General features: G+C 40.3%; 1 protein-coding gene across 3 annotated transcripts in view; it reads right to left on the reverse strand.

Moving 5' to 3' along the window:
• Positions 1 to 2,187: 2,187 nt before the first annotated feature.
• The window catches only part of LOC121958038 (exostosin-1c), a 104,107-nt gene continuing 92,330 nt past the window's right edge, over positions 2,188 to 13,964 (reverse strand). For all 3 annotated transcript variants that reach the window (XM_042506887.1, XM_042506885.1, XM_042506886.1), the window contains exons 4-10: positions 12,161 to 12,268; positions 8,636 to 8,755; positions 5,951 to 6,083; positions 3,585 to 3,703; positions 3,037 to 3,132; positions 2,504 to 2,590; positions 2,188 to 2,395 (exon numbers count right to left, since the gene is read on the reverse strand). In XM_042506887.1, the coding sequence (XP_042362821.1) occupies positions 2,216 to 2,395; positions 2,504 to 2,590; positions 3,037 to 3,132; positions 3,585 to 3,703; positions 5,951 to 6,083; positions 8,636 to 8,755; positions 12,161 to 12,268 (843 nt within the window). In that variant the 3' untranslated portion in view covers positions 2,188 to 2,215. The remainder of the gene's footprint in view (positions 2,396 to 2,503; positions 2,591 to 3,036; positions 3,133 to 3,584; positions 3,704 to 5,950; positions 6,084 to 8,635; positions 8,756 to 12,160; positions 12,269 to 13,964) is intronic.

The raw sequence follows: 13,964 nt of genomic DNA on the forward strand, positions 1-13,964 counted from the left end.
CCCAGTGATCAAAGGTTACAGCTCTCACAGCGATTTTGTTTTGTCCACAAAGACACAAGTCAGAAGCAAAAAGCACCTGACAGTATATTAATCCAAAATAGATATTGGAAGAAAAAAAAGAGTGCATAAGCAGAAACAGTTTAAATATTTAAGCTACTTTATGAGTAAACATTTGCTCTCTGCTTTCTTTAACAACTGTCTGTTATGCAAAAGAGACTTTTGTGTTGATTTTGCTGCAAACATCCAACACTCTGTTTATCTTCCTGTTTGACAACAAGACAAAAATAACAGCTGATAAAAGAAAATTTAAGTACCGATTCAATAAAAGGTCTGACGTAACATCAAAGGTGTGTCAACATAAAACTTAGCCGGCTTTCTCAAAACAAAACAAGATGCTGCCGGGTTTGCTTACAGATCATGTTGATGTTATCATCAAAAGTTCAATTATTGTCTAATAAAGACTCCATGATTTCCTGACCACAGACTACAGTGCTGCTGGGATAATGGATCATTTTGATTTGAAAACAGTATTTAAAAAAGAAGCTGTTTTTTCTCACCTGTGTTGTATTAAACATTGTTCTGTTATTCATCTTGCAGGAACATTTTGTCCCATCTGTCATCGATGTGCCAAACCCGATGTTTTGTCTCATTAATACAATTTCAGCCACTTTTTTGCGCTCATATGACAATAAATCTTTTCAGACAAGCACATCAGCCAAACACCTAAAATAAAAATGCATCACACACAATGAAGAGATCTACGGTCTAATTTATCACAGGTGGAGGCCAGCTAACCTGCACCTGTGCGGTAACAAGGTCTGGGAACAGAAAGCAGTAGATGGTGTGATGTATGTTGATGATATGTATCTGGGACAAGTTAACCGTTTCACCGCCAGTGGGATTTGATATTTATAGTGCACAACAAACTCAACCCCTGTGGTACAATTGCATATGTTCTCCATTCCTCCAGTTTTTAAGACAGGAGGTTTTAGTGCAGCGCTCACTATTCAGCTGGTAATTATGCGTTACATTTTGTCAGATTTAGCACCTGTCACTGCCTCATTTTAAAATGTGTTTTAATTGGGCTAAGGAGCTAAAATTAACCCTGTAACTTTATGTAAGTTGTTGCAGTTGATTCTGGGAAGTTGCTGCTTTTTCCTATTGGATTTAATGTTTTTTCCTTCGCAAAGCAGCTCCACTGAGAAAAATCCATTTGCTGTGCTATCAAATTACTGATACAATATTAGAGCATTTGCCTGCAAAAGACTAAATTTAGGGTTTTAACGGACTAACAATTAACTCGTCGTCATTTCTCTGTTTAAGTGGTCAAACAGGCATTTGAGGCAATGCAGATGGGTCTTGTAGATAACAGTGGGCCTAACCTATGGGCTGTAAAGACTCATTAAAGTCAGAAAAAAATGTGTTCTTCATAGAAACTGCTAACAAAAAATGACCAGCTTGTCTCTAAATGTGGCAAAGCTTTCATAGCTGTTTAAGAACCCTGCCTGTGGAGTAATTTCATTCATATTGTATAAGAGCTCACATCCCTCTGCCACTGCACGTATCGACTTCAGGCTTTTCGAATTAATCAAATAGCTTGAGTAATCCCTGAGTAATTCACCCTCTCCTTTTCCTCTTCTCTCACTCGACCATACCCATAATTATCCACGATACTGTTTCTTTCTGTTTGATTTTTCTTTTTTGCTTTTCATGTTGAGATTAATGTCATTGTTTGCTGTTGCTGTTGCAATTTATAAACAGTCTTGGGAGTCACGCATTACAGTACAGGTTACTGCAATCACATTACATTTGTAACACAGAAATTACATCACAATATAGTTACTAATCAAATGATTATGTCGTTACTTATGTTATATAAGTTCATCAATTATCTGCGTAATGTCTGCATAGAATAAAAGCATCAAACATGAAATTCTTTGCAGCGTAGATCAACATGTTACAGGAGTCACAGGACTCTGTTTACTGATTGGCTAAATAAATAATTCAGCCCCCGGTAAAAACCTCCTGGACAAAGAACACTGAAAAAATACTAACTGGGAGAAATTTCAGCTGGTTAAAATCTGCAATCCTCACAGCTAGATGCCACTAAATCCCTCTAAATCTCACACACTGGTCCTCTCAGATAATAATGAAAAAAAATAAACGGCAAAATAAGAAAAAAACACGCTCTAAATGGCCTTTTCTCCATACTTTGCTACAGTGTGTTGGTGTACCTGTGGTAGAAGGCAGCTCCAGTCAGGACGATGGAGTAGTCATTGGTCCATTTAGAGGTGTAGCCCCAGGCACGCTTCAGGGGATCCCAGAAGTGGCTCCTGGGAGGGTAGCCCACAATCCGTTCAGGGAAGCTCCGCCACACCAAGAAGGCAAAGTTCACCTACGAATACACACGGAGCACTTATATACTGTTGTGCTTTTTCAGAAATATCGATTTTTCATATGTGTGTGCAGTTCTGCTGTGTGTTTATTACTAACACACACACACCTCACTGGTCAGCAGCACTGTATCCTCGTCCAGACTCAGCACTGCTTCTGTCTCTATGGCAACGTGAGGTAGGAACCGACTGGTGGTCTGAGAGAGAAATACAGTAGTTAACGGTCGTACTGTAGGGTGCGTGTTGTCTGGCCTGTGCTTGGAGAGATGATGAGAATGAGTGAGAGATGATCATGTTACATTAGATCATGTGGAGTGACTGAGATGAGTGGATCTTTATAGATTTTGCCCTGGGAGTAAGTAAAAAAAAAAAGAAAAAAAAAGACAGAGGTTGAAATGGAGATGAAAATGCTGAGTGACATTTATGAAACCGAACGCCACACGGATCGGTGGACATGTCAGATGTACATGGATAGGAAGAAAGACAGAGAAAAATAGACATCAAGGAGAAGGAGCGGAGTAACGGAGATAGAGAGTGAGAGAAAGAGATACATAAACAGACTGAGCGGCTGACAGTTTGTCATGCTGTCACTCAGGCGTCAGAGCCAGCTTTAGTGTGAGCGGTGAGGGGCTCTGGCTCTCACCTTCCTCCTGCCGTCTGTCACAGTGAGGGGGACGGGCATGGGAGGCCATTTGCTCCGACTGGGTGGCGGCTTCTCGCTGTTCCAGAGAATGATGATCTGGAGCGGCAGGGGAAAAGATTAAGACGCATTAAAGTGATCAGAACTAGCTGCTGACATCAATCAATTGATGGGTTTGGCAATAGTATGCTTTTTTTAAATTTGTGGCTAAATAACCTTGATATCTTCGTTTTGTGTGCTTTTGTCCTTTTTACTGTACCTGTATGTTGTAATTCTATGTAACCTTGATGTAAATGTTGATACTTTTTTGTCTTCTTTTTTTAACCATAACTGTTATTGTATGTAACCTCGATAACCTTTTTTTTCTTTTTCTTTACTTAATTAGGGACAGGAGTTGGAAACTAGCAATAGCTATAATCTCTGTGTGTGAAACATCAGTTACTACAGCTTGTTCTTAACAGGCTGAAGTTGTACTATGTCGATTTGCATTGTCCCTATCAATTAAACTCTCTATATAAATAAATAAATAAATAAAATATTTTATTCTTTACCTGTGAGCAGTATTTTGACTTGGAGACCACCTGAATCAGCTTCATGATTGGCTGAGACTGGGAGATCAGTGGGGAAACAGCATGGATGACAGCAGTAAACTCTTGACCCGGACTGACCCCTGGACAAGGTCAAAGAAAAAAAAATATGAGGGTAAAAGAGAGTTCATTACGTGTTTATTATTATTTTTATTTATTAGGTGTTCTTGGTTATGAGAAAAACATAAAATGATCTGTATCTGTCCATCAAGGATCATAAAAACAATTTAAAACGACTTATGTAGTTTGTGGAAATTCATATTTCTGGCGCTGCCCACTGGTGGTATCAAGAAACGACATTGACGGATGCTGCTAAAAGCATCCAAAGCCCCATTTCCACTGGACTAGAAACCCACTAATGTACACTCTGTCTTTAGTGAGCAAAGTTACAATGGCATTAATTCTTGGGACAAATGACTCTGCAGTAGTCGTAGGTATTTATCGGCGCCAACTCCGATTGGCAGCGATGGAAACATATCACCTGGGCGGACACGCTCCTACACACCCTGAGTTTGAGAGAGAGACAGAATAAGTGACAGATATTTAAAAAAGGTTATCACCAATTATTTCACTGGCCTCCACGCTCCATACACTATCGCCTATTTTTGTGGGTTTTTCAGTGTTTGAATCTGAATACATGCGTACATTTTGGTAGAAAAGGGGCAATATAGATTGCATCAAATTTAATCAGGATTGTCTCTATTTTTTACAAACAAAAATTTAAGTAACAGGGTGCCTGAGGTGCTTGAAGTACTTAAATTTCACTCAGTAATTTCAGGCCTAGAAAACCTTAAAAAAAACAGACATTTTTAAACTTGCTCCATGAAAATGTACTTCAATATAATAGAGAGGAGAACAGAATTATTCTTTTTTTTATGAAACTAAATTATTAAGCCAGTTATTAGTTATAAGTCTACACTAGATCCTGGTAACATGGCTGCTCCATTGACAAATTTGCACAATTCTCAATAGATGGTTGTGGGGAAAATAAAATGAGTGCTGAAAAAAGTACCTTGATTTCGAATTTCTGTACAAACCTTGCTGGAGTTGGCTGAAAAACGTCAAAAATGTACACTGAGTGGCTCTAAATGAAGTGGAAAATTAAATAGGATTGCCACAATTATGAAATTCTTCAAAAAGTTACAAAATCAGAAAAACCTTTCCCAGGGCTGAATACTGTTTGGATTAACAGGATGTTTTGGAAAAGTTTTGAATATATATTGTTTTGGCAATCCTAATACATGTCTAGAGAGAATTTACCAGCTTTCACGCTGGGATCTGAGGCACAGAAGATACTGAATATTAACTGTCAGTGTGGTAAATCACTAAATGATGCCAATGACAGTTACAGCTGATGGATAGCTAACATTAGCTCGAGTGGGAGGCTGCTGCAGCACAGTCATACAGTATAACAACACCGGACTGTCGTCTCCAACTAAATCTCAGCCCGAAGATCAAACAGTTGGCTGTTAACAGGTTGGCTATTTAAATACAACACTGAGCCTATCAATATACGGTGATTCAATCAAATATGATAAATCCAGCATCTATACATGTTTGTAAAAAACATGCATGTAAGGAATAAAGCAATACAAACTTGTCAGAATTATAATTCAAGCATATCACAAGTGAGCAAAGTTAGCAATAGGGCTGCAACTAATGATTAATCTGATGATTATTTTTGCAACTAATTGATTGTTTGGTCTATAAAATGTAAGAAAATGGTAAAAATTGTCGTTCAGTGTTTCCCAAAGCCTAAGATGACATCCTAAAATGTCTTGTTATTAAATTTTCAGTTTACTGTCACAGTGGAGTAAAGAAACCAGAAAATATTTAAGAAGCTTGAATCACAGAATTCTGATTAATGGGTTCTCAAATTAGTTGGTGATTAAAGCATTAGTTGACAAATAATTGATTAATCATTGTAAATCTAGTGAGCAAGTGCTAGTAGTTTGCTAATCCGCAGATGCCCGGGAAGTGAGTGTTACATAATGCATCTTTAAAGGCCTATCCATTTTAAACTACTTAAATGCAGTCATAGAAATAGAGTAAAATATTATAGAAAAGTTTTGAAAAGTCATTGGTAAAAACATGTGTAGGGACCCTGGAATAACAAACCTTCATTTGTAGCATAGTCTTTTAGCATGATTGCAAAATGAAAACTAATAGAGATGAGGACTAAATATTTGATTATGATTTGCTGGTTGAGTGTTGATTGCTCATCTCTCTTCCTCCACAGTTCTTGCATAATAGTCTCATCAACATCCTCCATGTGCAATCAGGATTTGCATGTTGTGCAGACTCATTTAAATTAAGTTGTGTTTGTTTACCTAATCCCAGGTAGTAGAAGGGGAAATGTGCGAGGTGAGTGGAGTACTCTGGCAGGACCAGCAGGCCTCCTGGCAGGGAGTTCCACATGTACTTGTTCCTCGATATGTGAGAGAACACGCGGTCCTTAATGATCTGTGGAGGAAAAAAAAAACGTTGGATGAGGCTTGCATGTGAGAAGCAGAGAGAACATGTTTGTGTTGTTAAGTGGCTGTTGTGCTCATCTAGTATAAGCCTGCACCACATTCACTTCTCCCCTCTAAGCCGCTGGATGAGAGTCTTGGAGCTTAATGTAAACTGCAATTTGAGACCTGACACACTTGTGTTTGCATATTACAGCAATCCCAAATGAAATGCTCCGTGCACTTCCCATTTTGCACCAACAGGAGGTGTCCACGCAGCAACAGCAGCATCCACGCTGCTGAAGCCCTCTGCCTCACTGACCTCAGGCTGACTGCACAGCTGTCTCCCATGGGGAGAGGTTCCCCTCTGCATGCTGTATGTATATAAGCAGCTTATCACCAACCTCCAGAACCTCTCCTTTATTATCTCTAGCATAAATCCCCAGCAGCAAATACACTAGGGGGCTGCCAGACTTGCCTTTAAGATCATCAGAGTGCACAGCCTACCGCTCTGTGTGATTTCTTCAGATTTCAGAGGGGTTAATTCTGTTGTTTCCCCACATTTTTCAAGCACTAAAATTGATGCTGGCAGTGTGTGTGCAAAAAACTGCTCACACAAGGAGGTTTTTATTCCTTTTCATGCGTTGTCTAACCCTTGGGCTAACCTTCAGATGACATTCTCTTAGCTGGAGCACCTTTGAAGTACATTTCTTCTCTTTTTCAAAGACAGAAAGGTAAAAACAAAAGACGGACAGAGAGAGATGCATGTATGAGCAAGACTGGATGCTAGAGCTGTAAAAATAAGGGAAAATAACCCAAGCTGCTTTCTATTTCTTTTTTATGTTGTAACGACTCCTTCAAAGATGAAACTTTTTTTTAACCTGACCTGTAGCGGTGAAAAAGGATGATTTCTTGCAGTCTGATAATAGCGAGCAGTGAGGCAGAAACTGGCAGGTTGAGACTGATATTTGCAAGGTAATGATATATCATTTCTATATATTAGGGGATTTCTGTTAGACTTCAGGCAGATCGGATGTGGACTGCTTTGAAATGCTCCCTACAGACCTGCAGTTCAACATAGAGCTTAGATAGTAAAAGAGCAGAAATGTAGAGCAGGGCCAAGGTCCAACCCCATAATCATAATGATAGAAGGGTGGTTTGATTCAAATGTGAAAAGCCTTTCTGAAAGAGGACTGATGACAGCACACGGGCAGTAAACCGCAGAGAGGTAGCAACTATGGCTGTGCTCAACAGAAAACCTGTGTTTACAGCTTCTTTTTGTAGATGTTTTCACTGGATGTTGCTGCACATTCCTGAGCAGAATTGTATGGTAGCAGAAGGGAAAAGTATTCAGAGCTATACAACATTTCAATCAGGTTTCTTTTCGATACTCGGATGCCAAAAACAACATTATCCCAAAGTATTTGTGGGAAATGGAGACAGCAGTCCTAGTGGTGGCACAAGGGGGGGTCAAAGTTAAGATTTGATGGTATTATTAGATTAAAAGGAATTCTGCATTCCCCGAATGGCCGCTTGTATATCAGTATAAGTATTAGTTACCCTGTGTTACTGTGAATTGTTTTTTTTTCCCGCATGCCTCCAAAAACAGGAGAAAAGTCTTGATGAAGTGAAGTCATAGGGGTCCGCGTTTGACAACAGCATAAACGGTATCAAAACATCTGTTTAAAAACCCTCACACAACTTGTGCAGTATAATAATATATAATATATATGCTCAGTATTTCCTCACAGACAGGTGTCTATGCTCTCTCCAGTGAATGAGACTTGGATTACGCTGCACGAGTTGTGTGAGAGTTAAAAAGTAAAAGTGGTCGCCTGTGACTTCAATATATCAAGATTTTTTTTTCCAGTTTTGATTCTTCATTCGCTGCTGAAGCATGCAAAAGAAAAGAGTTTTCTTCACAAACTCAATGTAGCAAGTAAGCATATGGAAATTATCGTTTGGTGGGGTGAAGCATAATAACACCAGCATTTAATATCCCTAGATTTTGAAGCAAAAATTAATTGCAATGAATATTTTTGTAATGAGTCAGTTTTGGTTAACATTGACAGGTGGACTTTTGACCAACAGCAAGCTATCTTGACAGTGCAGTAGCGACATTGGAGCCATTCTGCCACATTTGCTGGCTCTTCTATACCAAATGGGAAATACTGTAGCTGTCAGAAATCTCTGATACCGCCAATTGAAACTACAAGTAGGAGGCCAGTGGGAATATTATTTCCAACTTGGCTGCTGATATGTCTTTGGAATAAACTGTGCCAACTTACTGTCCTGTTAGTAACAGACTGAGCTAACTGGTGGCAGATTTATCAGCTCAGTGTCTTTTCGTCACCTTCTTCGATGACTAATATTAAATGCCAGAGATGAGACACAGCACAGTACAGAAAACATAGTACAAGCATGTTCCAATCTGCTTATAGTTTGACTCACCAGCTATAGCAGTTTGATAACTAACACTGCGAGTTGTCACTGTGTCAATAAAGTTTCTACAGCCACATACTTCCCAAAGAATTGGGACCTTTGTGTGTTAAAGCTGAGTCTAACCTCCAGTGTGGTGAGGACTATCTTGTCCACTGAGGAAAAGTAGGCTTCCCACAGCATCTGAGTCCTCTGTCGGAGGGCCAGGACTCTCTCATTCCCTACTGCTCTCACTGTGGATGGCACCTGAAAACAAAAGATGAAAAAAGTAAAACATCCAGACAGTGGACAGAATTAAAAGTACAGAGAATAACAGCCACAAAGAGCTTTACTTTGTTTTTTTTAAAGTAAGCCGTGTCTCCTAAAATAGACTAGAAAAGAGAAAAAGGAGGAAAAAGCATTTAAGTGATCAGAACGTAATCGAGTGCTTGCCTAATCTGCCCCCCTAAAAAAAACACATTTGACACAGAGCTGATTTGGGGTCTGTTGTTCAGATAATTGGACCTTAATTAGTAAGGACCACATTCGGGGGTTTCAAGTGAATCACCAAAATTGATTTAATCACTTAGAGAGTTAAGCTCAGCGGCTCAATCAAAGTGGAAGAGAGCCATGTTGAACTGAGAAAAGTGGGAACGGTTGACTCCTTTAAACCCTTTTGTCTTCACACAGCTAACATTTTCTAATGAGCGCCGGTTAAAGAAGCTGAGAGGCCGATAAATCTCTTTTTCTCTCTTATTTTTCTTAAATTCTTGTCCTTGGTCTCTCGGTTTCTCTTCGCACACCTTCCTCCACATTCCACTACTTCACCTTGCTCCCACTTTCTCCCCATCCTGAACGTTCTCCCTTTCTTTCCCAAAGTACATCTGAAGGACAGCCTCGCTATAGCGTCGTCGTCAGGTTGTCTCAAGTGTCTGCCCCCACTCAGCCTCCTCTGCGAAAATCGCACACTCCTTAACCTCAGATCATAGCTAGTTTGAAAATTTGTGAGCATATTATAGAGTTTTGCAGGTATGCAGAAATGCCACTGATGAGGTCAGCTCGTTCAGTGCAATTCGGCCCTAATTTGAAAATGTCTCCCCTGCTTGGAGCTCTCGGGGGCTTGTTCGTTGGTGTTCATTAGCTGAATGCCGATTCATGTCCTCTATGGGTCGAGATCAATGCAGAAGAGACACGATGTACTCTGTGTGAGGGAGAGATAAAGGTTGTAGCTGAGGGTGAGCCGGCTTTGCTCATTGTGTTTATTTGTGCAGAGACACAGAGGAGGAGTGAGTGAGTGCTGTTGAACTGAAGCTGGATTAAGGTCTCTATGTGTGTTTAATCTGAGAGGGCTCCAACCTGAAACCACACCGTTTGATACAGGTTATCGAGAGCCAAAGCGATGAAGCCACATCTGGGCTAGTGTCTGTCACTCATTGCTCATATCTGTCATTAAGCAGTTTTAACAAAGTTAAGAATTATTTTTGTAAGTACACATCTAATTCACTTTAACTCTTTCTACCTGCTTTGTAGCCCTTCATAGTGGATGTATCGCTTTGACTGTGCGCACATTTGAGATCAAACCTCTACGAAGATGAAAGAAAAACACAATTACCTTAATTTAGAGTAAAATTATCCCATTAACACTGGTGTAATTTTGGGGGGGTGCACCGATTGCACCATAAATTGATGCAGGAAAAGCACAAATTGGTGCATGAATTTTCACCAGAATGCAGGAAATGAAATGTTTGATGTTAAATATTTTCAGGCAGAGGACCTGCCACCCTTCCTACTTCACATCTGTATGACCCCTGTGTTGGAATGTAACCAATGTTTGCCAATTAGCAGTAATTATTATTAGTTTTGGTTTTTCCCTTAAAAATCCATACATTTGTCTTTGTTTATTTTGATTGTTCAACAAAAAAAAATTAAGATTAGATTAAAAAATGTACAAAATTTTTAAAAGTTGCTACTCACCGTACTTTAACAGCTATAAAACTCTTGACTTTGCTTGCATAGTCAATGTAGAGGTCATGCTAATGGAAGATTTTCCATCACTGAGTGAATATTTTTAACAATGACAGAAACATTTGAAGGCTGTTTGCGTTTTGAGACCGTAGTTTAGTTAGTGAATTTTAAATTGGTATAGGCTAACGTCTTATTTCACACTCATGAATTTGTGCCTAGCTGGCTTTAGCCATTGCACAGGTGGGCTATTGCGCTACCTATCATTGAAAAATTTCATGGCAGCTAAGTGTCTGCATTTCTTTAAAAAGCTGAATAATTGGGATGGCGTTGATAAAAAAGGTGAAAAAGAGAATTGATACGGCAAAAAAACCAAAACATTCACGTGCTTCTTTTAGTGTTAACATTAAAAATGACATCATGCTAGATGTTTCTGTTAATCATTTATCTCCATGCCCTTATAAATGTGTAATCTATAACCTTCTTTTGTGTATTAATTATTAATAGATGAGTCAGAGTCTACATTGACTTGGGTGTAGGTAATCAGTGTTTTGTCTGCTCTCAGGGCTGTATCACTGTAATGACTGTAGTGACATGCATTAAATAGAAGAAAATAACTTATATAAAGAATATAAAATATTTTTCAGATCACAGTAAACGGTATGCAGGATTGTCGGTTACTATTTGTAAAGACGCTCGCCAGAGACAGTCAAAGTAAAAGCCATTCCCAGATTTCACTCTGGTTTGGCGTTTCACTTCTCTACATTTGTGATTTTTTGTAGCCGCTGTGTCTCTTGGATTCGTGCTGCTTATGGTCTGGCACCTGGTCACTACTTTTTTTATACAGCTCTGATCTCACCTGAGCACTGTGGGGGTACACATCTGTAAATGTTGTGAACACAAAAAATACGAATAAAATAAGAAAATGCAGACAGAGGGCAGAGTCTCTGCAGAATACATCACATACACTGAGAGTGGGTGATGATTACTTATGTATGCGTCTATACATTATTTTGTGGAAAATCCTGAATAATGTAACTTTAAAAAATGTCAGTTAAAATGATACGTTGTGACGGAAACAAGAGAGCATAATGCAACCTCTGAGTAAGCTGCTCCACAGGATGCATTCAGGCACAGCGATGAGTTTAGGTCATCTGTGTTTTGGCAGCGCTCAGGGCAGTATCACTGTAATAACTATAGTTATGCATAAAACAAAGGAATAAAATGTCTTGAAGCTTATAAAATATGCTTCATGTCACAGTTACAGGCATGTAGGGCGAGTGAAACTTGAAGTCTGTCTAGTGAAGAGGACATTGTATTGGTTGGAGATAGAGGCTAATCTGTTTTGTTAGATGCATGTGAGACTGAACCACTGAAAAACACGGCTGAATGATGATTACTTATTGATTCTTTAAATTCACTTTAGGTACTTGGTTGCAGGGTCAGCAGCTCATTTGCATTTTCTGTGAAATTCTTTGCATTTCTAGAAGCATTTCGAGGGGTTTTCTCAATTCAAGATGACCTAATTTATTGTAAAACAAATGAAACACAACGTTTGGATGCGTGCCGAAATAAAACCTGCTTGTCCTCTCTTTAATAAATTAACCTCTAGATATCCTAAAGGCAAATCCGGCCATTAGGATATCCTCACTGTGTGTCTGTCTTACTGTGCACCTGTAAATAAGCGTGAGCAAGACCCCTGTGTGTTACCTGTAGTAGTAATCGCTCATCGCCCTCAATGACCGCCTGGTTCCACTGTATGACATCAGAGAACGGCAGCTCCCAACCGTTACTCAGCAGCACTGGGATGCACGCCGCCTGGACACACATGTAAAATTTAGGGAGTCTTAAAGAGACAGTGAAGCAGATAATCCAATAACATGCAGAACAAACTAAACAATTCCATATATTCCTTTAACTGTGATCAGCTGCAGTGTTTCTGGGCTTCTCGATAACCGCCAGCTCGTCTTTGGCAGTAAACAGCATAACATGACAAACTACAGCTGCATGAGTATAATACAATCTGTATGAGTTCAGTCCCAGCTGCTTGGCACTGCGATATCCCAGGCAATGTGATCAATACCCTTGTGTGCAAATGTATGAGCAGCTGAATGTGTGTGTGGGACTCCTATATGGTGGCTGAAATGAGTAATAGCTGGTATCTCTCCTTTCCCAGGAAGCCCTAGAGGTTTGTTAAAGACTGTCACTCATACACATGCAAACACAGATGTGGCTGACGCTTTGTGTGCTAATTGGGTACAACCACTGAGGGGACATATGCAGGGAGGGAGGTAAAGTAAAAGAGAGGAGATGAGGGGTTGGGAGGAGAAGAAGAAGGAACCGGTTGCACGTGGAGGCATCATGCTTTATTAAAGTCGATTTTTGATGTTGCCTTATCCCCTCGCTCGCTGACAGGTTTTTGATGTTGTTCCACTTTTTTTTTTTTTGCTTTCCAAGCCCTCCTTTGGTCTCCCCCTTCTCACTCTCGGTTTCTCTCTCTGTACTCCTTTTTTTCCATTTCTCTCCACTGCACTCTCATCCCATCCCTACTCTCTTCCTTTTGCTACTCACTGTGGTCTGGACTGTTGATAGGTCAGAGTTATTTTTTTCTTCACTTTTTTTTTTAATTAAATCACCAGAGAACAGCAGCAGCGGCAGCAGAAATTGGTGGAGATCAAACACTCTCTGTGGCCCACCGGGGCTTCCACGCTCCTGCATTTCATCCGAGAATAAACCTGCTGAAGGACACTTGAACAAATAGGCAGGCCTGTATGTGTGTGTGTATGTGTCAGAATGAGCCGCAGGTTACAACGAGGTCACGCAAAGACTCCCAGAGTGATAATCCAAGGCCTCTAAATTTGAAATGCAGCCCAAGGCTCGCCTGAGTCTTCTCCCCGAGAGATGAGGCACTCTGAGGGTGAGTTTCAAACATTTAAAGCCCTCCGTGCCTGAAGGTAGGGTAATAAGAACGCCTGTGTGTGCTGTGTAGTTGTTTTTGGTTTGTTTGCATTGGGAGATAGAGAAAGGGGGAGTTTGAGTAAACGTGTGTGTGCAAATGTGTGTCTGTGTGGAAAGCTGGCAGCAAGTTTCCTACCACACTGGTACTGGTAATTGCCAGTTCTTTTGTGGGTTCGCCTGGCACCAAATTAAAAAAAATACACAACTGAAAAATCTCGAAAAGTGCCTCGAACGGAAAAGAGGGAGAGGACGGCAGAGAGGAGAGAGAAAGAGAGGACAAAGAAAGAAGACAGGAGGAGAAAGGGACCATGACTGCTGCCTGCTGCCAAGCCAAGTGGGTTGTGTGTGTGGATTTGTCCATTCAGCAGACATCAGCGGTGGGGCAGGCTGCCACTCCTACGGATGCTTCCGGACCATTCACACACACACACACACACACACACACACACACACACACACACTGGAGAGCAGTGCGGCCAGGGAACATTGTAGCAGCCAGAGAGTTCAGTGTACGGCAAATCTAAAAACAGCCACTACTGCTTCCTGCACTGGTGTG

The sequence above is a fragment of the Plectropomus leopardus genome, chromosome 18 (assembly GCF_008729295.1).
Source record: "Plectropomus leopardus isolate mb chromosome 18, YSFRI_Pleo_2.0, whole genome shotgun sequence".
NCBI lineage: Eukaryota > Metazoa > Chordata > Actinopteri > Perciformes > Serranidae > Plectropomus > Plectropomus leopardus.